Source organism: Paroedura picta, chromosome 6 (assembly GCF_049243985.1).
Source record: "Paroedura picta isolate Pp20150507F chromosome 6, Ppicta_v3.0, whole genome shotgun sequence".
In the NCBI taxonomy this organism is placed as follows: domain Eukaryota; kingdom Metazoa; phylum Chordata; class Lepidosauria; order Squamata; family Gekkonidae; genus Paroedura; species Paroedura picta.
This window is the reverse complement of record NC_135374.1, coordinates 12,926,487-12,953,984: the sequence shown is the minus strand read 5'-3', so window position 1 is coordinate 12,953,984 and position 27,498 is coordinate 12,926,487. Positions and strand designations below refer to the sequence as shown.

Sequence of the window (27,498 nt, the reverse complement as noted above, 5' to 3'; positions counted from 1 at the left end):
GGGCAGTCCTCGTGATTCGTGGGCCAGGATGGGACTCCAGAATCATTGCCACCCCACTCAATAGGACCCAATCTTGCCGGGGTCAGGATGTGTGGACCCAAACCCCTTCTCCAGCAGAGACCCCTTAGGGAGTAGGGTCCCCCTCTTATTTTGAACCTAATAAAACTTTATTTTTCTAGCTCATCCTTCCTGAGAGGCTCACGGTCGGTGACATCAGTCAATTAATACACTGAGATTTAAAATCATATTTTACATATCCCAGCCCATCCGCCCATTAATTGAGGCAGGTGTAATTACCTTTTGGGACAGGTGTAATTACCCTTGGTGTTCTGATGGATGCTTTCTCAGGAGAGGCCAGCCAATTAGATCATTCTCAATTTTTTTTTTACCACTGAGTAGCTCCTGAAACAATTGCCAGGCTTCGAGAAACCCCAGAAGTGGCACAATCATGCAGAATATGGTTGGGAAGCAGAGCTGTGGACACGCCCACCTGGGGCCCCTCCTTTTTCCACCCCCTCCAGGCCCATCATTGGCCTTCTTAAGAGGGGAGGGCTTGTTCAACAAACTAAAAAGAAATTTGGGAAACCCTTCCAGGGCCAACAAGAAACCCCCGAGTTTCACGAAACCCTGGCTGAGAAATCCTGAATTAGATGTTGTGGAGGTCATATTCCCAGCCTCAACTTTAGATTTGGAGGAACCTCATTTGGAGGAACCCCCTTAGAATGAGTGAGAAAAGGAGGTTGAGAGGGGACATGATAGCGCTCTTTAAGTATTTGAAATGTTGTCATTTGGAGGAGGGCAGGATGCTGTTCCATTGGCTGCAGAGGAGAGGACACGCAGTAATGGGTTTAAACTACAAGTACAACGATATAGGCTAGATATCAGGAAAAAGTTTTTCACAGTCAGAGTAGCTCAGCAGTGGAATAGGCTGCCTAAGGAGGTGGTGACCTCCCCATCACTGGCAGTCTTCAAGCAAAGGTTGGATACACACTTTTCTTGGATGCTTTGGGCTGATCCTGCATTGAGCAGGGGGTTGGACTAGATGGCCTGTGTGGCCCCTTCCAACTCTATGATTCTGTGATTAATCTCAGGTAGGGTCTTGCAGGCCCTGCTGAACTCATTTAAGACTCACAGGGCCCTGATCTTAGTTGTTTTATTAGGTACCACTTTTTAGAGCCTAATTACCATGGGTGCTGCAATTTGGGGAGTCGTCTGGGTACAACCACAACCTTAGCAAAGCCCAGGAAGGAGGAGGAAGGATGTACTGGAATTAGAAACCGGTTAAGCACAATATCCTCCAGCTTGGTGCCGTATCAAAAACAAAAGATTTTTCAACACTGGAGACATCACCCAATACACTGGAGACATCCCCAAGATGTCTGCCCAGCCAAAGGAAATTGTAATTTTGTTAAGAAATACCCATGTCCTCTTTTTTTGTTGTTTTAGTTAGTCAAGACGGGCACTCAAGTCATTAACCTGCACTTTCGGGATCTTTTGCCTCACCCAGACTTTTGTGTCAATGCAGATCTGGCTCACTAATTAAAGTATGTTAATCATGTTGCCTCCTCAGCCTCTTGGTACCCATGCAGGTTTGGCTCACAATAGCCTAATCAAGGTATTTCCCCCATGCACACTTTTCCCCAGAGCCTCTTGTGGCGCAGAATGGTAAGGCAGCAGACATGCAGTCTGAAAGCTCTGCCCATGAGGCTGGGAGTTCGATCCCAGCAGCCGGCTCAAGGTTGACTCAGCCTTCCTTCCTTCAGAGGTCGGTAAAATGAGTACCCAGCTTGCTGGGGGGTAAACGGTAATGACTGGGGAAGGCACTGGCAAGACCACCCCGTATTGAGTCTGCCATGAAAACGCTAGAGGGCGTCACCCCAAGGGTCAGACATGACTCGGTGCTTGCACAGGGGATACCTTTACCTTTACCTTTACACTTTTCAGCCAAAGTCTGACAACAGATAACTGTAAACCAGCCCGTGAAATTCCAACTTTTTGTCTTGACCCAATGCATACCCAGGAAGGCCAAACCCCACCAAACCTGGTAAGCTTTTACACATAAAAGAAAAACTGTTCTAGCAAATTTGTCCTAGCAAAATGTTTCTCAGATCCCCGGTCCAGATCTTGGCTGGTCAGAGCTCTGGTTTCCTCCTTCAGAACCCTTGCCCCACTCTACATGCAGTTTCTCCCTTTTTTTCAGCTCAATGCAGTGGTTAAGAGTAGCGTCCTCTAAGAAGGAGAGTCGGGTTTGATTGGGCATGGGGAAGAGAAGGCCCCTCATGCGCCTTTGGAGCAGCCCTGCTGTAGCCTCTGCAGGACCTACCCAGGGGTGGGGGGGAGACAAGGCCCTGTGTGCACTGTCTCCCACCCGGGACAGCCCTGCCACGGCCTCTGCAGGGCATTGGTGAGTGCCTGGGTCAAGGGGGAGGGGGAGTGGGTCCCACCCATGCCTCCTCTCAACCAGGACAGCCCCCCCACGGCCTCTGCAGGCCTGCCTGTTCTTGTTGCTTCCCCCTGCTTCCCCTGGAGGGCCAGGGGGTTGGGCAGTTAGGTTCCCACAACACAGAGCCAAGGACAGCTGCCTTGGATGCCCCTTGGCTAAGACAGCCCCTGTACCTGGTCCATCAGGTTTCAGCTGAGAATGTTTGCTTGAAAAAATGCACGGATGGGCACAGGAATGAAACATTGTTCAGTTAAGCCCAGACTGTGGATTGGAGCCTGCTGACCCCTCTGATCTTTCCATAAAACGCACAGCTCAGGAACAGTGTCAGATGGCTCCCAAAGGCATGCTCTCCAGTTACAGGATTTAACTATAAAGCCTAAACAAACCCGTACAGTCCTCTGTAATTTAGCGTGTCCCCTCCAGCAGGTTTCAGAATCCTTTCAACCTGCAACCTGAGGAGGATTTACCAGTCTTCGTCAGCAGACTAGTGGATGGGAGAACCATTCCCTGAAGTTAGGAAATTAGAAAGTCACTGATTTAGGCTGATGGAAAGAGAGAGAGAGAGAGAGAGAGAGAGAGAGAGAGAGAGAGACTTGCTTTAGATCACACACACATCAGCACAGGCCTCCTCAGGCCATGTCTAAACACTGTCCAGTAGCAGTAAAAGAAGAAGAGTTAGTTCTTATATGCCGCTTTTTCTACCCAAAGGACTCTCAAAGCGGCTTATGATCGCCTTCCCTTTCCTCTCCCCACAACAGACCCCCTGTGAGGTGGGTGAGGCTGAGAGAGTCCTGATATTACTGAAGAAGAAGAGTTGGTTCTTATATCCTGCTTTTCTCTACCCGAAGGAGTCTCAAAACGGATTACATTTGCCTTCCCGTTCCTCTCCCCACAACAGACACCCTGTGAGGTGGGTGGGGCTGAGAGAGCCCTGATATTCCTGCTTGGTCAGAACAGCTTTATCAGTGCCGTGTTGAGCCCAAGGTCACCCAGCTGGCTGCATGTGGGGGAGTGGGGAATCAAACTTGGCTCGCCAGATTAGAAGTCCGCACTCTTAACCACTACACCAAACTGGCTCTCCAGTGGCTCCCAAGAGTAGAGGGCAGTATTTTTGTTTTACCTTCAGAATCTTTCTTATAAAAGGCTCCATGCGGGTGCACAGAATAAGGCCGGGAAGCAAAGTTCTTCATATGAACGACGAATGTATCTCTTTCCTCGGCTCGCAGCACTGGCCCAAGGAAACCTAGCCAGGACGGTTTGGCGATTTCCTGAGAGAAGGTCTCGTCTGTGAACTGTTTGAAAATGGCCTTTTTGTAAACACGGCCTATCCTGTCAGCTCCTCTTTTCACATATACCATGGCATCTCTAGAAAGAGAAGGGAGGGCTAGATTAAGGCAACGTTTTAATCCATCAAAACTTCTGGATGTGATGATCTGAGTTCAAATTCTGTTTCAGCTTTGACGGGTGGAGCCATTTGGGTTCTCCCAACTTGAATGGAAACAAACAGAAAAAATTATTTACTCATTGATTTTGCGCCGGATTCCACACGGCGAAGTCTAGATTTGCACCAAACTCAACGTTATCGGCTGTATGAGGATGCCACATATTCACGCCGAACCACAAGGGAACACAGCACTGGGTGAACATATCACCAGCTGAAAGACATACATGACCTCACGTGCAAAGCTTCCTTATGTGGCAGGAGAACTGTATCCCTACAGTCAGCATCTCCCCCCCCCCAGTTATTAATTTTAGACATAGAAAAGAAAAAATAACAGTATCATGACGAATACCAGGGGTAATCAAACTGTGGCCCTCCAGATGTCCATGGACTACAATTCCCATGAGCCCCTGCCAGCGAATGCATGCTGGGGCTCATGGGAATTGTAGTCCATGGACATCTGGAGGGCCACAGTTTGACTGCCCCTGACGAAAACTGTGTGGGAAAACAACAACAACCAAACAACAACCATGAAACAAACATAATACGATTAACTAAATACACAAAGTAACATATTTACATATTTAACTCCCAAACATTGCTATTTAAAGATTTTTTTTTGCATTCTATTACATTTTTCCAAACCAAATCAAATCCATTCCTTTGACAGACTCCTTGAATTATCCTTATATTGTAAGTTAGTTTTTCTAGCATCATAAGTTGCTTTAGTTTATTCCACCACTTACCTATTACCAAATTTTCAGCATTTTTCCAAATATTAGCAATAACTATTCTGTTAGCTACAATCATAAAATTAATCAAAGTTTTTTTTGTTTACAGCACATGTTATTATTAAAAAATAAGTTACAAAGAGTTATTAAGCTGACCTTGTCTTTTATCATTTCCTCTATTTCTTTAAAGATTTCCCCCCAGAATTCTTTAACTACTGGACAATCCCACTACATATGAATATAGGTCCTTAACTGGCCAAATCCTCTCCAACTGTTTTTGTTTTGAGAACCACTTAAATAAGATAATCTAATTGGTGTATAGTACCATTTCTGAATTCTGTATTCTCTAGGGATACTTTGGCCACCTCATGAGAAGGAAGGACTCCCTGGAGAAGAGCCTAATGCTGGGAGCGATTGAGGGCAAAAGAAGAAGGGGACGACAGAGAATGAGGTGGCTGGATGGAGTCCCTGAAGCAGTCGGTGCAAACCTAAATGGACTCCGGGGAATGGTAGAGGACAGGAAGGCCTGGAGGATCATTGTCCATGGGGTCGCGATGGGTCGGACATGACTTCGCACCTAACAACAACAACAATTTCTGAATAACTTTTAAACCATGTTCTTAATCATGGGTAGCCATGTGGGTCTGAAGTAGCCGAGCAAAGTTGGAGTCCAGCGGCACCTTTAAGACCAACCGAGTTTTATTCGAGGTGTGAGCTTTTGTGTGCACAGCACATTTCGTCAGCCAATTAAATGAGAGTTGAAAGACGAACATGCATAAGTAGAGGGTGGCTCATGCAATAGTACTCAGCTTAATGAAGTTGTTTACCGGATACAAAGGTCTTACGGCAAAAACAAGCCAAGTTTATCAGGTTCGTTTGGGTTCCACTGGGGGGGAGGGAGAACATAATAAAGGAAATAAAAATGGCAAGACTAAAGATTAATGGACAGATGTGTTCCCAAATGTGGAACTTGAAAGTAATTAAAAGAGAACCTGTCCCTATATTACATTTATCTTCGCGCAGGCATGGAGACGTTCCCACAAGTGACCGGCCATGCAGAGTTCTACCCTCAGACCTGAGAATTAAATTCTAATCTCCCATTCTAAATTACATTACATTCTACTGTTCATTAGGTTAGAAGTTCTAGGGTTGTGCGCTTCGGTGTGGTTCGGCAGCCTCGGTGATTACCGAATCCTGAGGCGGCCAGCGCTGCACAGAGGAGGGGTAGCGGCAGGCCAGCCGGCGTCCGCACGCTGGCACAGAGCTCTGTGTCTGTGTGCGGCCGCCGGCTGGCCCACCACTGCTGCCACCCTCCTACATGCCGCTTCGGCCTTCGGTGATTGCAGAAACGGCCGAACCGCACCGAACCGCACTCACTAGTTAGAACTGAATAGTGGACTGTAATGTGATATGATTAATGGTAGGCAAAATCGGAGTTGGTGTTAGCCATTCGGTCGTGTCCAACTCTTGGCGATCCCATGGCATAGCTGATGCCACAATTCCTGATCTCGCACCACCTCCCCCAGCTATGCAATGTTCTGGCCGGTGTCCACTCTGACTGCGTCCAGCCACCGTGCTCCTTGTCGAGCTGGTTTCCTTTTTCCGCTGACCAATCCTAACATAATTGCTTTCTCTGTGGAGTTGGATCTCATGATGTGGCGAAAATACGTGTAGGCAAAGTAAGATAAGACCAACTTTGAAAGATAAATGGCCTGACTCATTAAATCGCAGCTTCATGTGCTAATACAGGTTCCCACACTGCACTAGCCTGATTCATTCTTTGCATTGTGGCTGGGGAGCCAAACACTACTCTCTCCCCCCATTTGAACTCCACAACAACCCTGTGGAGTAGGACAGCACGTCTAGTCCAAACCTCCCAGAGGAGATGAATGGCATTGCTGGAAACTGAACCCATGTCTCCAGGATCCTACTCTGATAACCTACAGCTCTACACTTTCTAGGTCGAGTTTATTTATTGACATTTTATATCCCCACCATCTTCTCACTGAAACTGAAGATGCATTACTCAGGGTAAGTTAATGCAATCCACAGGATGTAAGGATCTTGTCGCTGGGTTGCCAGCTCTGGGTTGGGAAATACCTGGAGATTTGGGCGGGTGGAGCCTAGGGAGGGAGGTTGGGGGTGGCAGGACGTTGGCAGGGAACTGATATTGGTCACCTTGAGGTTGCATATAACAGCAAATCTCCAGGTCCCACCTGGAGGTTGGCAATCCTAGGGCGACAGGAACAAATGTCCCCTACTAGCGGCAAGAAATGAACATTGCCAATTGGAGGGAGAAACAAAGAACTGCATAAATACACTGTGAAAGGAGAGTCAAGATTTCGGCCTGACAGTTTCCCCATTCCTGCATCTTACTTTGCTTAACTCCAATGACCACAGAAGTGTCAGGCAAGCATCTGGCCAAGAGCTGCTGACAGAGGACTGATTTTGCACACCAGTGCTTTGGAATCCTAAGAATTTGCTCTGTTCCTCGGCTCTCAAGCAGCGAAAACCAGCAGCAGGCAATTTAAATGCTAAGGAACAACATGGTAGAAGCCAATGACGATTAAGGAGACAACAGAGAGATTTCAGCTTTGCAGCCTGTTCTGTTCAAGGAAGTCACTGAATTCGAACCTACCCATCACTGCAGAATGCCTTTTAAAATCACCTTTACTCTTAATACTCGTGGCTGGGGCAAAGTCACATTTAATAAACGTGGCATCCTCTTCTTAAAATCCCCACCACCACCCCTTTCAGCTGTGAGTGCTCAAAAACATGCGCAGAGGCTCAGTGGCGGAGCATGCCTGCAGGCTGGACACCCCGGGTTCAGTCCTGAGCATCTCTCGTTAAAAGGACCAGGCAGGAGGTGATATGAAAGGCCCTGGAGAGTCACAGCCAGTCTGAACTTGGCAGTATAAACTAGTTCAGTACAAGGCAGCTTCAATAATACTTTAACGTGCCTTTCATGTTTCCCTGAACAGATGAGACAGAGAGCAGCTATTGCTTCTGAGAGCTTCTGCCACCTGGGTCTGGCATGCAATGAATGATTCTGCCCTTCATAATCAGGGATTTCCAATCCTATTGACTTCAGCGGTCATCAACTGAAATAACTCCCTGTAGGAAAACTTTTAGGCCTATCCCCCAGTTCAAGCACACAAGTACGAATGGAGAAGTCACATAAAATTAAGTGTGCATTATTTCATGATTTACTTCATTTGTGCCCTGTCTTTTCTCCCCGGGGTCGGGAACTGATGTCACTTACGTTGGTCCCTTGAAGACCCCCAAAGATTTGGTCTAGGTTAAGGTGACCAGATTTCAACATTGGTAAAGCGGGACACCATTGACCGGAGTGGGTGGTTCTTTATTAAAATTTGGTCTATACGGAGCAACAAAAAGTTTCATAGAATGTATAGAACGCAAAAATAGTATTGTAATATATATATTTTTAATTTCAACATAGGTACAATTTGCCAGGTGCCCCCAGATGTCCAAAAATGGGACAATCTGGTCACCTTAACACTAGGTGCGAGCTTTCACATGCAGGCACCCTTCCTTGGACAACGGAAGAGGGCTCACAAGCAGGGGTAGTCAACCTGCGGCCCTCCAGATGTTCGTGGACTACAATTCCCATGAGCCCCTGCTGGCAGGGGCTCATGGGAATTGTAGTCCACGAACATCTGGAGGGCCGCAGGTTGACTACCCCTGCAGATATGAGCAGAAAGTCCAGCAGCAAATGAGTAAAGAGCATCTTCAATCCAAATGCGCAGCATGGGAACCCCTCGCTAGACCAACTACGAGTTTCCTCTCTCCTTTGGACGCACCGCCGGAGGAAGCGTGCGCGCCCACGGAAGCTCAAACCCTGGCCGCGCTCCTTCAGGCGCACCGGCCGCCCGCTGGGACGGAGGCTTGCAGGGGAGACCTCCCCGCCCGCCGCCCAGGCCGCCTTCCACTTACTCCTCTGCGCTCAGGTTCCTCCCCGAGACCAGATTCTTCCCGGTCGGCGCGTAATCCCAGAACTCCTCCACGATGCCCAGGTAGTAAAGCCGCTCGGCCGCCTCCCCGACGGCGAGGAAACACACGAGCCAAGCGACGATCCGCCGCCCGGACGGCATCGCTGACCAGCGCTTAGACGCCGCGCTCCCTCGCCTGCCGGGCTGCAAAGCCAGCTCCCTCTCTCGGCGGGCCCACGACCCGCCCAGAGTCCGAGAACCTCGGCCAAGCCCCGCCCTGTCCATCAATTTGGAGAAGAGCAGCCTCCTGCCATGCTGGCCTGCGAAGAAAGGCCTGGAGGGGTGGGAGGACGAGAGGCACCAGGCCTCCTGCCAGGCTGGGAGCAACGCTGGAGAACTGGCCGGGTCGGTCCCCCTGCGTGCTTACCTACGGCCATGAAGAAAGATGTTTCCTGGGACTCCTGGATCGATGGCTAGGGGGGCCTCTTGGGGGCTCCAGGATGCTCTCATGATTGTGCAGCTACATACAAGTCCATCTGTCCTTTCCTTCCTTCGTTTTTCTTCCTTCCTTCCTTCCTTCCCTCCTTCCTTCCTTCCTTTAAATTTATATGCCACTACTTCTGGGGTTACCAGCTTGTAGCAGCTTCCAACGTTCATACAAATACAGTACTTCCTGTGGACCCTTCCTACCTGGCCAGAGGACCTCCATCTTGGAATTTTTAGCTTCAGGCAACTCTGCCTGAGCTAGACTGTCGCTACTGCCAAACATCTGGCAAATGTTTCGGGGGGGGGGAGCGGGAGTTGGGCTGGCCATCCATCAAGAGGTAGAGCTGGGGGCCATCAGCATACTGATGCCAACCCAGCCCCAAATCCCGGACCAGCTGGGCCAGAGGGTGCCTGAAGATGTTGAATAATGTGGGGGAGTGGACCATGCCCTGTGGGACCCCACAGGGGAGTTGGAATTCCCGTAATCGGCCCTCTCCCACCACACCTCTTCTGTTCTGGAGGAAAGAGATCAGCCGTTGAAGGGCCGTTCCCCAGATTCCAGCACCAGTGAGGCGGTGAGCAAGGAGCTCATGATCCACAACGTCAAATGCTGCTGATAGATCACGCAGTATAGAATCATAGAATTGGAAGGGGCCTCCAGGGTCATCTAGTCCAACACCCTGCACAATGTACCAGCAGCGCCAACCCATCTAGATCCAGCTGGCACCAGACATCATTCATCAGGGCATCCAGCACCGTCTCCACCCCGTGGCCAGGATGGAAGCCAGATGGGTAGGGGTCAAAGGCTGAAGTTTCCTCTAAGTACACTGACAGCTGGTCTGCAGCTGTGTGCTATCCCCTTTCCCAGGAATGCTAAGTGCAGGATTGGGTAGTAATTGGGGGGGTCCCGAAGGTCCTGAGCTGGTTTTTCAGCAGGGGGCAGACCGCTGCTTCCTTCACCGTTTCCGTGAGCTCGCCTGTTGTCAATGACAGCTTTACTATTTCCTATCCTCTCATCGCTTCTCTTAAGGAGCCAAGAAGGACGGGGGTCTGAAGAACAAGGATTCACCCTCACTGAGCTTAGCAACTTGCCCCATGAAATCATCATACATACATACATTAAAAAGGTAAAGTTATCCCCTGTGCAAGCACCGGGTCATGTCTGACCCTTGGGGTGACGCCCTCCAGCATTTTCATGGCAGACTCAATACGGGGTGGTTTGCCAGTGCCTTCCCCAAGCATTACCCTTTACCCCCCAGCAAGCTGGGTACTCATTCTACCGACCTCGGAAGGATGGAAGGCTGAGTCAACCTTGAGCCGGCTGCTGGGATTGAACTCCCAGCCTCCTGGGCAGAGCTTCAGACTGCATGTCTGCTGCCTTAACACTCTGTACCACAAGAGTCTCTACATACACAAGTGCTAATGCCTCCATTGACCACAAATCTCCAGGAGTTTCTCTGGCAACTCTATCCTCCCATGACCTGCTGGTGGCCAGGAAGGACTTTTCAGCCCCGGTCACCCAGCGACTTTCTATGGCAGAGTGGGGGTTCAAACCTGGGTCTCCTGGATCTTCGTCTGATCTTGCAACCACTACACCATCCTGGTTCACTTGTCATGTCTATTATTTTGCTTCCCTCTCTGCATTAGCGCATGCTGTTTTGAATTCCTTGTAAGAACTTTCATTTTCAGTCCTCCCTTCATACCTGGAGCTCAAGGGGGATGGAGAGCCAGTTTGGTGTAGTGGTTAGGAGTGCGGACTTCTAATCTGGCATGCCAGGTTCGATTCTGCGCTCCCCCACATGCAACCAGTTGGGTGACCTTGGGCTCGCCATGGCACTGATAAAGCTGTTTTGACCCAGCAATAAAATCAGGGCTCTCTCAGCCTCACCCACCTCACAGGGTGTCTGTTGTGAGGAGAGGAAAGGGAAGGCGACTGTAAGCCGCTTTGAGCCTCCTTCGGGTAGGGAAAAGCGGCATATAAGAACCAACTCTTCTTCTTCTTTTACATTAATACAGAGGCTGAGTTTTTAAACACTGTGAGTGTGGCAACCTGAATCAATCTTTTTTTGTGTGTTTGTGTGGGCAAGAAGCCCCAATGTTAACGTAATCCTTTATCTCAGACCATAATAGTTGCGGGTGGGTTTAGTGCTGTCTCAGCGATCCATTCTTGTGCTTCATTTAAACGCCTGAGCCTTTGGGTTCCTTTGGCTTTACCCCAAGTTAATTGGTGTTTATTGCCTCATAAAATGTGCCAGTACATTCATTAAGTGGTCATTGCCCTGACTGTGCAGATTGCACATCTCTTTTTGATGATCGGAGGGATTCGGAAAATAACACAACGAAAAAGCTCTGTACTTTCTTCCCATGTAGAACAGAATTTGCTGATGTGTCACAAAGGGGAGGGTGCAAAGAAAATTTGCAGAGGAAAATCTGGCTGTCAAAGCACACAGGAAGTGCATTATCCAACATTAATACAGTGTTAATAACTTAGGGTTAATTGGTAAGTGCTTCTACTTTTATTTCACTTTGGTAAAACTAGTGTATAACATGTTAGGGTTGAAAGGTAAAGGTAAAGGTATCCCCTGTGCAAGCACCGAGTCATGTCTGACCCTTGGGGTGACGCCCTCTAGCATTTTCATGGCAGATTCAATACGGGGCGGTATGCCAGTGCCTTCCCCAGTCATTACCGTTTACCCCCCAGCAAGCTGGGTACTCATTTTACCGACCTCGGAAGGATGGAAGGCTGAGTCAACCTTGAGCCGGCTGCTGGGATCGAACTCCCAGCCTCATGGGCAAAGCTTTCAGACGGCTGTCTTACCACTCTGCGCCACAAGAGGCTCTATGTTAGGGTTTACACCATGCTTAAAAATTAACAAATCATTTAGTATTCTTGCTCTTTTAAGAAAGAGATTTGAAAATGCCTTTGTACCGGACTGTATTCTGGCAAGAATTGTGCTGAGAACATTAAAGAATCAAGATTTTACACATAAGAAGAACCACACATTTGTTATTATTCTTATTGGTAATTCATGTATTTTATATTTTGGGCCTCTTCTACAGGTATCTCTCGTTCTGGTGAACCCTGAAGTTTCTGGGAAGTATCAAGCCAAAAAGATACACACCGAAGTACAGCTGTTTCTGGTCTTTATAAGAATAAAAGGGATTTAACAGGGATTGTGTATACACTTCCAGGCTCCTTGGAGAAAGGGGAAGATAAATTTTCACAGACAGATAACTATGTCTGGGGCTTCTGTTTCTATTCTCAGGAATTTCCCAGCAGAAAGATAGATGTAAAAATTATTATCTAAAGGTATGGGGTCTTAACACTGCTTGGCAAAACAGAAATTTGTCTTCAGTGTACAACAGCAAAGACTAAATATTACCTCATGTTAAGAAAGTAACCACCAGAAGGGTTTCTGCCCGTCCCCAATAAAATATTTCATGTTCTGAGTAAATAAGGCATAAGACTGATGCCTTTAAAAAGGACGAGTCAACCTTCACGTATAGACCAGTTTCTAATGTGACAAGAAAAATTTATGGGCTTGCTTTTGTTTGTTTTAGCCTTGTAGTTCAGGCATCTCTCCTGGTGCTCTTACGCCAGGGGTTTTCAAACTGTGTTCCTAGGAATTCTGAAATTTTATCCCAAGACTTTCGCTGAGAGACAAATTATTTATTTAATATATATATATTGTTACACACACTGTATTTCCTTGATCAGTGAGACATTCCTGGGCTACATTAGAAGGTGGGGGGGGATCCCTTTGTTAGAGGCTTAATGGGAAGTTATTTACTTGGTGATGTTATTTACCTCCATGCTCATTTCCACACTTAAAGTGTCTGTTAAAAGAACAGGACATTTTTCTCCAAGCCTGACCACAACTCGAGTTAGAAGACGATGCCCGAGATGTGGCTTTTTGGAAATATTTCCTTTCTTTGTGGACATACCAGGGATAAAGCAAAGGAGATCCTCTTAAAAGTCAGCAGATCCACTACTTGACATCAAATCCCTAAAGAAGATTTGATCCCCATTCCCTATAACGCCCTTATAGCAAGCTTTCTCAGCCAAGGATTTCACGAAAGTGGGCATGTCCACAGTTCTGCTTCCTAATCATATTCTGCATAATCACACCAATTCTGGGGTTTCTTGAAGCCTGAGGAATGTTTCAGGGTTTTTTTCTGTATCAATAATGTAGATTACTTGCATTGTACTATCTTTAATCTTGGAAAATAAAATAAAAAACTTTGTATAAACAGAAAAAAAGAAGAAGCCGCCTCTCTTAACAGTACACCACGCTGGCACCAAGAAGACAGCACAATCCTAAATAGGAGCACAGTTTAATATCAGGTTGTTTCCCAGCATGGAGCTGCACTGACAACTCCCTTTCTGGCTGTTCTTGCCTTTTCTACGGTTGTCCACAGGGGATTAGGGTGGTTTAAAACACCGAAGGGATTAAAGGAACAAGAGTAATGACAAACACTGCAAGCTCCAAGTTAATCAATACAGCCCGAAGCCATTGATCCCTGGAACACAGCGATGCTTTTGTCGTTTTAAAAATCAATAGTGCCTGTGGAACCCACGCAGATAGAGTTGGCTCTTTTCGGTTTCACCCCAAAGCACTTTCCTTCTTCAGCAGAGCAGGAGGGAGTATCTTTGGTTTGGATCGTTCCTTGTAGGCTTGTGCAGCACAGCAGATCTCTTTTTCCCTGAAAGTGTGAAGAGGCTCAGCCAAAACCGAGGATCTGTTTTGTGGCTCGGAGGAGATGTGACACCCTCTGATAGGGCCGGTTCTGATCGGCTCATCGAGGTAAGAGACTCTCTTTTGTACTTGGTCAATGTTAAATAGATGGAGGGCTATGGCTTAGGGGTAGCACCGACATTGCGTGCTGAAGGTCCTCGGTTCAACCCTTGGCGTCTCCAGTTAAAAGAACTGGGTGCTAAGGGGTGTGAAAGATTGCTGCCTTCCACACCTGGGGAGCCACCTCCAACTCAAGAAGGCAATACAGATCTTGATGGACCAAGTTGAGTACAAGGCTGGCTGGGTGTTCAGGGTCACCTTAAAGATGCATGCAGGTCCTGTCAAGTCACAACTGACTGATGGCAGCCCCGACAAGGAGCGTTCAAGGCAGTGGGAAACAGAGCTGGAAAGCCATCGCCTTCCTCTTCCTTGGTGGTCTCCCGTCCAAGTATTGAGCCTTGGAACTTGGCTCAGCGGAGAGAAGCTACAGCTCAGTGGAAGAACCTCACCTCAGCAAGGAAAGCCTGCCCTGATGTTTTGCTGGGAACCATGGCTGCCATCTTCAGAGGTAGGACATGGCAAGATGGGAATCTCTCCACACTTTAGCCCAGAGAGATTCCCATTTTGCTGTGTCCGACCCCTAAAGATGATAAAAGGTAAAGGTATCCCCGGTGCAAGCACCGGGTCATGTCTGACCCTTGGGGTGACGCCCTCCAGCGTTTTCATGGCAGACTCAATACGGGGTGGTTTGCCAGTGCCTTCCCCAGTCATCACCGTTTACCCCCCAGCAAGCTGGGTACTCATTTTACCGACCTCGGAAGGATGGAAGGCTGAGTCATCCTTGAGCTGGCTGCTGGGATCGAACTCCCAGCCTCATGGGCAAAGCTTTCAGACGGCTGCCTTACCACTCTGCGCCACAAGAGGCTCCTAAAGATGATAGCCACGTACTAAAATCATTCCAGTGATTCTTTCTGCATCAGCTGTAGCCTTTCTCCCTCTATCCCCAATTCTTTAGGCGGTATCTCCCCTGCTTTCTTTAGCTGGGATATCGCAGTGCTTGCCATACAGCGGCAGGAAAACAGAGGCCTAAACTGAAGGACAGAAAATCAATGCGCCCTCCAGGGGCCCATTGACCAGTGGAACATTTTTTAAAAAATCGATATGACACATAGATTTGGCACTTGACAAATTGCAGTCATTTACGGGGTAGTTCCTCATTCTGCGGTTTAATGGAATTCCCACCTCCAGAGAGCTAGGGTGCCATCCTAAGGCTGGTATGGAGGAGAGCCAAGGGGTGAAGTCATCCTGGGTTGGTCTTTTCCGGTTGGAGGTCTTACCGATGGGGTAAGTTTATTCTCCATTTCGGGAACTAAGGTGAGCATTTCTGTTAGCCTTTTAGATCAAGGTCTCAAGCAGTTGTTTTGCTATAGGGCTGAATAAGGATTTGAAAGGAGAGCCAGCTTGGTGTAGTAGTTAGGAGTGCGGACTTCTAATCTGGAGAGCTGGGTTTGATTCCGTGCTGCCCCACATGCAGCCAGCTGGGTGACCTTGGGCTCGCCACAGCGCTGATCAAGCTGTTCTGACCAGCAGTGATATCAGCGCTCTCTCAGCTTAAGGACCTGAGGATTCCCTGGAATTATGTAATATATCCAGAATGCAAATATCAGTTCCCCTGGAGAAAATGGATGCTTTGGGGGGTGATTTCAATGGCCCTGGAACCCACTGAGGTCCCCATCCTCCCCAAACTCAATCCCCAAATCTCCAGGAGTTTCCCAACTTGAATCTAGTAACCTTACCCAACCCCGTCCCATTCCCTGACAGTGCCCAGGTGAACCTGGCCAACCAATTGGGGACAAAAGTGAAGTACAAAACCCAGCATAGACAATCCCTATGGTAGGAAGGCACTGTGCCAGTTACGCTGTAGAAAGCAGCTCTTCCAATAGATGGCGCTGTAGGACTTTCTCCCAGCAAACATACTTTTAAAGGTTTTATTTTCCAATATATATAATGGGCATACTAGGATGAGATGGATTAGGGAATGCTAAAGCTGCTGCTTACTAATAAACAGCTTGGTGTAGTGGTTAGAATTCTAAACTGGTGAGCTGGGTTTGATTCCCAGTACATGCAGCTGTCTGGGTGGCCTTGTCACAGCTCTGATACTGCTTTTCCTATGGAACAGTACTATCAGGGCTCTCTCAGCCTCACCTCCCTCACAGGGTGCCTGTTGTGGGGAGAGGAAGGGAAGGTGATTTTGTCAGCTGCTTTGAGCCTCCTTCGGGTAGAGAAAAGTGGCATATAAGAACCAACTCTTCTTCTTCAGTAACATCAGGGTGCTTTCAGCCTCCCCTACCTCACATGGTGTCTGTTGTGGGGAGAGGAAAGGGAAGGCAATTGTAAGCCACTTTGAGACTCCTTCAGATAGAGAAAAGTGGCATATAAGAGCCAACTCATCTTCTAAAAATGCTTGAAATGTCTTGAAAATGGCTCTTTCTTCTTAGGGAAATTCACTAGAGATCACCCCTCTCCATCCTTAGCAAGTTGTCGTATTTTTATTTGCCCAGTTTTTCAATGAGAGTTGGGACACAGGTTTAGAGTCAGTTGTTTTTTATTTACGTCATTTATAGACAATCTGTCTAACTGAGAATCAAACCATATTACAAAACCAGATAGTAAGGACCTCCAAGAAACAATGGAGTAAGATTACGGGTAAAGAATTGGAAGAGAGTACAAACGAACAGCAGTATGTTTGAGGGGGAATCTAGCTATGATGATAATCCAGGGCAGTGGTGGTGGTGGCAGCAGTGGTGCGGTACAAAAAAACAGTTCTTCTTCCCAGTGGAAAGCCATTAGATGGTCCTTTAGGTCAGAGACTTTTCAACAGTGATGCCAAGAGTGTGGAACACTGTGGGAAACTGTTTCATGGACCATTTCTGCATGAGAAATTTGCCCCAGCACAGCTTCTCATTGCTTGCGGGTTTTAGTGCTGCTTCTACATGATGCCCGCAGCAACCCGCGGCTGTGCAGGAGTCAGTGCGAATTTTCATCCGGTTTGTTCTGCGATGAGGGAAATCACAAAAAAATGTTTTCCCTTTCTTGTTGTGCTGCAAATTGGGGTGCAAACAGGGGCAAGTCTGTCTGAAGGGGAAAATGTGCAACAGACCCGGTAGTATTTTGCTCGCCTTCGTACCCGCCCTCCACTCTCCATTTCCTGACTGAAAATTTAAAAAATGGCATGGTCCGTGTTGCTGAGGGACTGCAAAGTGACGTGCCCTCAGTACAAATAAAATTTTATCTTTATTGTGCACTATAATATTGGGATTGGGCAGTTAAAACTTTCCTGTTTGTGTTTTCTGGTGTGTGTGTGGGGGGGTTATGAACGGGGAAGGTGTGATGAAGCAGCCGTCTCCCTATTAGATTGGCGCCCATGTTCTTTATTGTAAATCTTTATTGTGAACATATAATCATAGGGGTCCAGTTACCATATGCCTCTTATCACAAATCTACCCAAACATAGAGACCATTATACAAAGTATCTCGAAAAGGGATCTAAGGAAATGTTTTATTGTTGTTCCGTGATCCCGTAGCAACACGGAAGTGAAAGTTTTAAAAAAATGTTTTACTGTTGTGGTGTTTCCCCATAGCAATGTGGAAGTGTATTTTTTAAAATAAATTTTGGGACTTGGGGGGACAGAAGTTTGAGTTCCCAAAACAACCGTTGTGAAGGGATTGGTGGCTTGTGTTGATTGTCAACCTGAGGAGCGGGGAGAGAAATGAGGGTTGTCCACGGGAAGGGAAAAGCTGCAAGGAGGTGGCGGGATAACGTGGGAGGGGTCTCCCAGGAGGTGGTGCGTGTTGTATGCCTCTGTGCAGAAATGGTCATGCTTTCTCTGTGGGCATCTCAGCAGGAGGCCCCAAACCATGCTGTAAAAGAGATTCTTGTTCCTTGACTAAAGACATCTCCTGCTGCTAATCCCTTTCTTCTCGTGTGTCTGTAATTTGGAAAGGAGCAGGGTGGATGTTATGTTTTGCTGTGGTTTCACATTTAATTGATTTTTGTTGTTCATTGATTGGCTTTCCTCCAGCGTGTGGCTTTAAAGCTTTCCGTTAGTGGCCCATTATGAAACTAAAAGGGATTAAAAATATTGTAAATGCAGTTCACATTTTCAGAAAAACTTTGTGTTGCTCATACATAGTTCTTTTTTTTAAAGGCATTCACCAGTTTCTGTTTGCTTCTAGACTGCACACTCAGTTCATGTTTTCTCTTGTTTTTATGCCCCAGGGCATGATGTCGACCGGCAAATGTTCCAGATGTATCGGGATTTCCCTGTTCTCTCTCTCTCTCTGTGCCATTATCTCGAATTGTCTCCTCTACTTCCCTAATGGGCAAGTGCTAGAAGCTGACAGGATCACTGACTTGGTCTGGTTTTTCCATGGCATTCTGGGAGCTGGAATACTGGTAAGAAAAGATTTTCCCGGTCGCTGTAGGGCAATAGTGCCCCACTAAAGTATCTCCTGGTGCTCACTTGCCTTTTCCCCAAGAGTCCCATTCCTAAAGTAAAGGACCAGTCTGGTGTTTCCTGTATCCCATTGTAGCAAGAGATGCTTCAGAGATCCCATGAGGCATTAGCTTTGGGTCTACAAGAAGCAGCCATTGAGAACCAGCTTGGTGTAGTGCAGGGCTGGTCAGACTGTAGCTCTCCAGATGTCCAAGGACTACCGGACTCCTACAAAACCCTGCAGAACTAGTTGCTTAGGATCCATCCCCAGAAGATCACTGGAGCACCCATCCTATAGTGCAGGGGGCTGGACTAGATGACCCATGAGGTCCCTTCCAACTCTATTATTCTATGATTTGAGCCTCATCTACCTTGTTTGAATATTACATTCTGATGTCACTTCCTTTGTCGTATTCTGACATCCTGTTTCTGGTATGGAGAGAGAGGTTTCCCCACAATGAAGAAAAAGCAGGCCAGCAGCTGAGCAAACAGAACTGGGTACACGTCTGACTTCAGTGTGTGCCTTCGTAAGGCTAAACAGCTTGGGACAAAATGGCTAAAAAGTGGGATATAATTGTACGCACAACCTTTCCTTTTCTTTTTCAGATACTGTTGCCCGCATTTATGATGCTGGGCGCTGGCGGAGAAGGATGCTGTGGTAACAGATGTGGAGTAAGCAGCTTTACCCGTAACCTGGGGACCTCCGTTCTTAAGAGGGAGATGGGGATAAGATACACAAGTAAAATAGCAATGCTGGAAGAAGCCCAGTCTGCTATTAGTCAACTGTCAAAGACTTCTGCTCCTTCCCTCCCTAGACTTTGCCTTAGGACAGGGGGTTGGGGAATTTTGTCATAGCTCCAGTTAGAAGAAGAAAAGCTGGGTTTTCAGAGCTTAAGGAGGGCAGCAACTGGGGGGGGGAGGGATTTAAATGAGGTAGTCATTTCTGAAGTGGCAATTGGCATTTCCCTGGGCACGCAAGAAAGGGCCACAGGAGCCAAGGGCCTACACAGTCCCTTCTGCCTGCCCACTTACAATCTGCCTCAGTTCATAGAATCAGCATTTCTGTCAGATGGCTATCTAGCCTCTGCTGAAAAACTTTTGAAGAAGGAGAATCTCCTGAGGAAGCCTGTTCCACTGAGGAACTGCTCTGACTGTCAGGAACTTCTTCCGGATGTTTAGCCGAAAGTCATTTTGAATTAATTTCTGGTCTGACCCTCTGGGGCAACGGAAAACAATTCCGCTCCATCTTCTATATGACAGTCCTTCAAGTATTTGAAGATAGTTATCATATCACCTCTTAGTTGTCTTCTCTCTGGGCTAAACAGACCAAGCTCCCTCTGCCTTTCCTCATACGTCTTGGTCTCTAAACCCCATACCATCTTCGTAGCCCTCCTCTGGACTCGCTCCTCTGGACTGCCACATGCAGCCAGCTGGGTGACCTTGGGCTCTCCACAGCACTGATAAAGCTGTTCTGACCAGGCAGTGATATCAGGGCTCTCTCATCCTCCCCTCCCTCACAGTGTGTCTGTTGTGGGGAGAGGAAAGGGAAGGAGACTGTAAGCCACTTTGAGACTCCTTTGGGTAGAGAAAAGTGGCATATAAGAACCAACTCTTCTTCTTCTTCAGTAATCTCAGGGCTCTCTCAGCCTCACCCATCTCACAGGGTGTCTGTTGTGGGGAGAGGAAAGGGAAGGCGATTGTAAGCTGCTTTGAGACTCCTTTGGGTAGAGAAAAGCAGCATATAAGAACCAAATCTTCTTCTTCTTCAGTGATATCAGGGCTCTCTCAGCCTCACCACCCTAACAGTGTTGTGGGGAGAGGAAAGGGAAGGCGACTGTAGCCGCTTCGGGTAGAGAAAAGCAGCATATAAGAACCAACTCTTCTTCTTCTTTTCCACCACATCTGTGCACCAAATTCCCCGCATGACTTTCCCCTGTCCAGATTCCTAATAAGGCTAAGATACTGACCCTTGTCCCCCTTTCAGATGCTGCTGTCCGTCCTCTTTGCTGTGTTGGGGGCCTCAGGCAGTGTGTACTGTGTGATCATCTCATCCTTGGGGTTGATCAATGGTCCTCTTTGTGATATTGGTGACGAAGTATACGTTTACCCTTTCCGGAACAACACCTTCATGTGAGTAGAACTGAACCCTGTGCTCAGAAAGGAAATAGTTGCCAAGTGGCCCAATGATAGAAAGGGGTCGTGGCTCAGTGGTAGAGCAAGTGCTTGGCGTGCAGAAGGTCCCAGGTTCAAGCCCTGACATCTCTAGTCTGATAGAAAGTGAAAGATGAAAGATTGAAGACATCTACCTAAGACGTTGGAGAGAAGCTGCCACTCTGTGTAGTTCAGTAAGACATTTTCAAGCTGGCGATGGCAAAAACTTTATTCAAACAATGGAACAAGTTATTTTACTTCATCAGTTAACTTATTTGTTAATTGATTTTTTACAAGGATGCTAACAAAGTCTTCAACACACTACCTTATATTTTAGACCTTATGTTTTTATGCCATATAACATGGGTCTATTAATATCAAAGGTCCATAAAGGTAACTATCTTATAAATCAGGGGTAGTCAACCTGTGGTCCTCCAGATGTTCATGGGCTACAATTCCCATGAGCCCCTGCCAGAAAACGCTGGCAGGGACTCATGGGAATTGTAGTCCATGGACATCTGGAGGACCACAGGTTGACTACCCCTGTAAATGACCCATTTATAACATGGTTCCCTTCATGGTCATTTATAAGATAGTTACCTTCATGGACTTTTGATACTAATAGTTATATGGCATAAAATATAAGGTATAAAATATAAGATAGTGTATTGAAGACTTCGTTAGTATCCTTGAAAAAAAACAATTAAGAAATAAGTTTGCTGATGAAGTTCAATACGAAAACGGGGTTTTAGGAACTCGTTCTATTGTTTGAATAAAGTTTTTGCCATCGCCAGCTTGAAAATTTCTTTCTTGTCTACTCATCTTCGGCTGATGGGTCGTCTCTGCTTCTACGCTGCATAGACCAGCATTTCCAAACCAGAGTTACACATTAAACCTCAGGGTTCTGCCAAAGCCTAAGAGGGGTCACACCGATTGGAGGGGTTGGACGGGGTTGGAGGGGGTGGGTCAACATGCCCAGTAAGGAGAAAACCACCCTGAGTAAATTTAATTTTACTTCCCCAATTGTTTTGGCTGTTCCTTTACTAGCGGCTGGAGCAAGCAAGAGTCCAGGGCCCATTCCAAACACATAGGATAATGCACTTTCAATGTGCTTTGGCAGCTGGATTTTCCTGTGTGGAACAGGAAAATCTACTTCTGAAGTGAAGAATCTATTGTGTGCAGAATAGGTCCAGGTGTGCAGGGAGAGAATGGACAAAGTGATAGAATGTCCAGGTGGGAAAGGAACAAAGTGGAAAGAATTACACCAGGGGCATATGGTAAATCTCCATGGAGCAACTTGAATAAATCTTCAGCTTCTCTGGGAGAAATGGGCATAATCTGCAAAGCTATCAAATTGAGCAATGTTCCCTTTAGAATTAGGAAATTACAGGGTTAACAGTTGGCCCTGCAGAATCTTCCAAAGGGGGCAGAAATCTTTCCCTGCCCAGGGAGGCTTACAGAGTTAAATGTTTTTCCCGTTGTTGACGTTTTTTGTGGTATCTAAACCTTGTCTTGTGTCTCTCTCCAAGTTCATGGTGTCCTGAGCTAGGCTTTTATCTTTCTGCAAGTGTAAGGTTGGGAGATACAAGTATAATTTTCCTCTTGAGGAAGATGCGAAGTTGCTTCCTTCAACAAATGGTGTAAAAAGATGTCTGAACCACATAAGAATTAAACAGACCAAAGATTGGGATGACTTCATACGATTGACACGGACAAATTTACAATGCAGGAGAGAATCGATTCAGCAAGTAATCCCTCCCACCCTGAAAACTCACCTTTAGGATCAAGGAAAAGATGCAGTGATCAGCTATTAGGATTGGTGGGCCTTGTATTGTGTGAACCGTTGCTTTCCAAACTCCGTGCTGGAATACATTGCAAGAGTACTTCTTATGAGCCATGAGGACTAAATGCATTAAATACATTATAAGCTTTAGTATTATTTATTTACCGTTTGGCATGTGTGTAATGTAGCCAGGAGATCAGAGGACAGTCTGGCAGCTAGGCAAGGGATGTTCAGAGGTTGTTTGCTATTTCCTGCCTCCAGTTTACGGCCCCTAATGTTCCCTGGAGGAACTATCACCCAAATTCTTGGAGGTTTCCCATCTGTATATCAGCTAGGTTTGACTCTGCTTTGAAGAGTTGAAGAAGAGTCGGTTTTTATACCCCACTTCTCAACACCCGTAGAAATCTCAAAGCGGCTTATGGTCATCTCCCATCCTCTCCCCACAACAGATACCCTGTGAGGTGGGTGAGGCTAAAAGAGCTCTGACAGAACTGTTCTGCAAGAGAAGCTCCAACAGGACTGTGGAGGAAATCTAGTTTACACCTTCTAAGAAAGGTTCTTGCATTGATGCTCTGGGCCTACCTTACTCCCTTCTGAAAGCACACCAAACAGGCTCATGAAGAAATGTCCAAACTGACTGGTGATGGATTTTTTTAGAATGAAGTTTTCTAATAAAACCCAGAGAGAAGGTGGCATAGGATAGCACGATCTCGGCAGGTCTCAGAAGCTGACCAGGGTCAATACATGGATGGGAGACCACCAAGCTAGGTTCTGCAGAGGAAGGTCATGGGAAATCACCTCTGCATCTTGAAAGCCACTAGCTGGGGTCACCACAAGTGGGTTACAACTCTGTGCCACTTAAGCAGAGTCCAAATAAAACCCAATTTAACTTTCTCCCTTTTGCAGGGATAATTATTTGTTCAACCAGACCACATGGAGCATCTGCAAAAAGCCGGAAAACATCATCCTTTGGAACGTGGTCCTGTTTTCCCTCCTGTTGGCGATCGGCATGCTCGAAGCTGTCCTTTGCCTCGTCCAAGTCGTCAACGGGCTTCTTGGGTTCATGTGCGGCACGTGCGTCAGGAAAAGAAAGGTCAGTGCCTGTTAGAACGTAATTGATGGATCTGGCCTCCCCACCTCAAAGGAGAGACAGATCATACAAGATGTGGAATAGCCCCGATGAAGATCAAGGAAAGGGTTCATAGAATCAAAGAGTTGGAAGGGATCTCCTGGGCCATCTAGTCCAACCCCCTGCACTCTGCAGGACACTCACATCCCACTCGCTCATCTGCTGTAACCTGCCACCTCCTTGAGCATTCACAGAATCAGCCTCTCCGTCAGATAGCTATCCAGCCTCTGCTTAAAAATCTCCAAAGATGGAGAACCCACCACCTCCCGAGGAAGCCTGTTCCACTGAGAAGCCCCTCTAACTGTCCGGAACTTCTTTCGGGTGTTTAGATGGAATTTCTTTTGCATTCATTTCATCCCATTGGTTCTCAAATTAGTTCAAATTAGAGCTGGATTTCTTCCAGACTATATAGATCAGTTCTTCAGGAGGTCATGGTGGTTTCAAAGAGAGGACTGTATGGCATCAGTTCCCCACGAAGCCCCTTCCCACATTCTGCCTCCAATCTCCAGCATACTCCTAAAATGGAGCTGAGATCCCTGTTTTCCCCCTCCCCTCTCCGCATGCAGCTAGCTTTAGGACCAAACAACACACTAGGAGTTCAAATGACCAAATTCTGGCATCATGTTAAGTTTGACTGTTCTCTAATCTGAATGGAGTCTCAGTGGGAAAGGCAGATTATAAATGGAATGAACTAATAAACAAAGGGGGTTATCCCACTTTATTCTTACAGTAACTTTCCTCTCAAATTATTCAATGCCTACACTTTTTGGCAACCTATGTATCAACGATTTCGGAAGTTAGCACTGTTAGTCTGCTGTAGAAGAGCAAGATTCAAGTCGATCAGCACTTTCAAGACCAACAGAAAACTCATCTTGTTGGTCTTTAAAGTGCCAGCTTCTAATCTGGCACGCTGGGGTTGATTCCCTGCTCCTCGACATGCAGTCAGTTGGGTGACCTGGGGCTCGCTACAGCCCTGTTAGAGCTGTTCTCACAGAGCTGTTCTGTCCAGGTTTTCTCAGCCCCACCTCCCTCACAGGGTGTCTGTTGTGGGAAGAGGAAAGGGAAGGCGATTGTAAGCTGCTTTGAGACTCCTTCGAGTAGAGAAAAGCGGCATATAAGAACCAACTCTTCTTCTTCAGTAATATCAGGGCTCTCTCATCCTCCCCTCCCTCACAGGGTGTCTGTTGTGGGAAGAGGAAAGGGAAGGCGATTGTAAGCTGCTTTGAGACTCCTTCGGGTAGAGAAAAGCGGCATATAAGAACCAACTCTTCTTCTTCTTCAGTAATATCAGGGCTCTCTCAGCCTCACCCACCCCACAGGGTGTCCGTTGTGGGGAGAGGAAAGGGAAGGCGACTGTAAGCTGCTTTGAGACTCCTTCGGGTAGAGAAAAGTGGCATATAAGAACCAACTCTTCTTCTTCTTCAGTAATATCAGGGCTCTCTCATTCTCCCCTCCCTCACAGGGTGTCTGTTGTGGGGAGAGGAAAGGGAAGGAGACTGTAAGCCGCTTTGAGACTCCTTCGGGTAGAGAAAAGTGGCATATAAGAACCAACTCTTCTTCTTCTTCAGTAATATCAGGGCTCTCTCAGCCTCACCCACCCCACAGGGTGTCCGTTGTGGGGAGAGGAAAGGGAAGGTGACTGTAAGCTGCTTTGAGCCTCCTCCAGGTAGAGAAAAGCGGCATATAAGAACCAACTCTTCTTCTTCTTCAGTAATATCAGGGCTCTCTCATCCTCCCCTCCCTCACAGGGTGTCTGTTGTGGGGAGAGGAAAGGGAAGGAGACTGTAAGCCGCTTTGAGACTCCTTCGGGTAGAGAAAAGTGGCATATAAGAGCCAACTCTTCTTCTTCTTCAGTAATATCAGGGCTCTCTCATCCTCCCCTCCCTCACAGGGTGTCTGTTGTGGGGAGAGGAAAGGGAAGGTGACTGTAAGCTGCTTTGAGCCTCCTCCAGGTAGAGAAAAGCGGCATATAAGAACCAACTCTTCTTCTTCTTCAGTAATATCAGGGCTCTCTCATCCTCCCCTCCCTCACAGGGTGTCTGTTGTGGGGAGAGGAAAGGGAAGGAGACTGTAAGCCGCTTTGAGACTCCTTCGGGTAGAGAAAAGCGGCATATAAGAACCAACTCTTCTTCTTCTTCAGTAATATCAGGGCTCTCTCAGCCTCACCCACCCCACAGGGTGTCCGTTGTGGGGAGAGGAAAGGGAAGGCGACTGTAAGCTGCTTTGAGCCTCCTCCAGGTAGAGAAAAGCGGCATATAAGAACCAACTCTTCTTCTTCTTCTTCTTCTTGACTCAAATCTATATATCAACAGTTGGCTTTTGAGATAGATCAAAGTTATCCAAGCCTTCCCGTTCGTCATTATTTTTCTGCCACAAGAATATTCCCTAAAAATATTAAAAAAGCGGGCATTCATCTTGTTATTTGTATTATTAAGATCATTCGTCCTTCTGTCTCATTTGTTTTCAGACTGATGTTGCAGGAATGTGACCAGCCTACACAGGAAAAAAGCACCACCCAGCCAATTCATGTTCAGTCAAAGTTGTGTACGTTTTCTGTACATGGATAGGAACGAAGTCATAGTGGGTGCTCTACAACTACAAAATAATCCTGAACTTTTTAATATCAGAATATATTCAGGGTGTGTGTTTGATTCATCTTCTAGATGTTTTGCCCCTGAAAGTTACAGTATATATTGATTAATCTTATCTTTGCAATCAAACAAAGAAAAGATGTAGACGGGGGGGGGGGAATTCTTTGCAATAAAAAAATCACACAGAAACAGTTCTCAACTCAGGATTGGTTCATAATGAACAAAAGAAATGCTCCTAGTCAATGTATTTGTTCATCAGTTCATTAGTAGATCCTGTCTCACAGCCAACCAATTGTTCTGGAGGGCCAACAACAGAGCGCAGAGATCAAGAACATCAGAAGAATCCTGCTGGATCAGACCTGTGGTTCATCTAGTCCAGCATCCTGCTTCACACAAAGGCCAACCAGTTCCTCTACAGCAAACAACAGGGCATAGAAGCCAAGGCTTCTGATGTTGTTCCCTGGCTCTGAGATTCAGAGGATTAATACCTTCAAAGGTGGAGGCTCCCCTCAGTCACCATGCCCAGTAGCCGTTGATAGACTCACCCTCCATGAATTTATCCAATCCCCTTTTAAAGTTGCCTATTCTTGCAACCCTCAGTACATCCTTTATCAGCAAATTCTGCATTTTAACCATTCTCTATTTAAAGGGAATCTACTACCCATCTGAGTACCCAGCTTGCTGGGGGGTAAAGGGTAATGACTGGGGAAGGCACTGGAAAAGCACCCTGTATTGAGTCTGCCATGAAAACGCTAGAGGGCGTCACCCCAAGGGTCAGACATGACCTGGTGCTTGCACAGGGGACACCTTTACCTTTACTACCCATCAGCTTCATTGAATCTCCCCAGGAAGATTCATCTATCTGCCTTTACCTTCTGCCATCAGGCGAAGAATTTTCTCGTCTGCTTTACCCTCAGTAACCATCATTGGCCCTCCTTCCTGGTTTTGATGTGCTGTGTTCATGTGTTTATATGCTTTTCATGTGTTCTTTTAAACATTATTTTAAATGCTGTTTTAATGTTCACATCTTTCAGTGTTTTCATGTTTCCTATCTTGGGGACCCTATTTGGGTGGGAAAGTGGAATAAAAATGTTTTAAATAAAATGAAAAGGAATAAATTGTGTAAGTATTGCGTGTTCATTTGAGTGGTCTAATCCAGGGGTGGTCAACCTGTGGTCCTCCAGATGTCCATGGACTACAATTCCCATGAGCATTTGCTGGCAGAGGCTCATGGGAATTGTAGTCCATGGACATCTGGAGGACCACAGGTTAACTACCCCTGGCTCTAATCGATGCCTATCAGCCATGAAAATTAAAGGAAACTTTCATCTTGAGAACAAAGTTTGAGTCCAGGGGCACCTTTAAGGCCAACAAAGTTTTATTCAAGATATAAGTTTATGTGTGCATGCATATGGGGGGGGGGGTTCTGGGGGGGTTCTCATTGCCTGCCCTGGCATAGCCACCCTGGACATGCTTGGTGGTCTCCCATACAGCAAATGTCTTTCTCTTGTTGCCCAGGACCCAAGAGAGAAATAAGAACACATAAAGAGCCCTGCTGGAT

At 46.9% G+C, this 27,498-nt stretch overlaps 2 protein-coding genes across 6 annotated transcripts in view; one reads left to right on the top strand and one right to left on the bottom strand.

Moving 5' to 3' along the window:
- HEPHL1 (hephaestin like 1) overlaps nucleotides 1-8,800 on the bottom strand; it is a 37,985-nt gene extending 29,185 nt beyond the window's left edge. For all 3 annotated transcript variants that reach the window (XM_077341456.1, XM_077341458.1, XM_077341459.1), the window contains exons 1-2: nucleotides 8,570-8,800; nucleotides 3,564-3,808 (exon numbers count right to left, since the gene is read on the bottom strand). In XM_077341456.1, the coding sequence (XP_077197571.1) occupies nucleotides 3,564-3,808; nucleotides 8,570-8,727 (403 nt within the window). In that variant the 5' untranslated portion in view covers nucleotides 8,728-8,800. The remainder of the gene's footprint in view (nucleotides 1-3,563; nucleotides 3,809-8,569) is intronic.
- Nucleotides 8,801-13,629: 4,829 nt separating this feature from the next.
- Nucleotides 13,630-27,014, top strand: LOC143840595 (transmembrane 4 L6 family member 1-like). 3 transcript variants are annotated; one of them, XM_077344205.1, is made up of 6 exons: nucleotides 13,630-13,856; nucleotides 18,067-18,243; nucleotides 18,890-18,955; nucleotides 20,268-20,413; nucleotides 23,124-23,310; nucleotides 25,814-27,014. In XM_077344205.1, the coding sequence occupies exons 2-6, from the start codon at nucleotides 18,070-18,072 to the stop codon at nucleotides 25,832-25,834; spliced, it is 594 nt and encodes a 197-aa protein (XP_077200320.1). In that variant the 5' UTR covers nucleotides 13,630-13,856; nucleotides 18,067-18,069; the 3' UTR covers nucleotides 25,835-27,014. The 3 variants fall into 3 exon arrangements, with proteins under 3 accessions (XP_077200320.1, XP_077200321.1, XP_077200322.1); XM_077344206.1 differs by lacking the exon at nucleotides 13,630-13,856 and adding an exon at nucleotides 15,012-15,131; XM_077344207.1 differs by lacking the exon at nucleotides 13,630-13,856 and adding an exon at nucleotides 15,080-15,161.
- The last annotated feature ends 484 nt before the right edge of the window (nucleotides 27,015-27,498 follow it).

Coding starts and splice junctions, on each gene's coding strand:
- LOC143840595 (XM_077344205.1), top strand. CDS start 18,070: ATGATGTCGACCGGCAAATGTTCCAGATGTATCGGGATTTCCCTGTTC. Junction 18,244..18,889: donor TTCTGGGAGCTGGAATACTG/GTAAGAAAAGAT, acceptor TTTCTTTTTCAG/ATACTGTTGCCCGCATTTAT. Junction 20,414..23,123: donor TTCCGGAACAACACCTTCAT/GTGAGTAGAACT, acceptor TCCCTTTTGCAG/GGATAATTATTTGTTCAACC.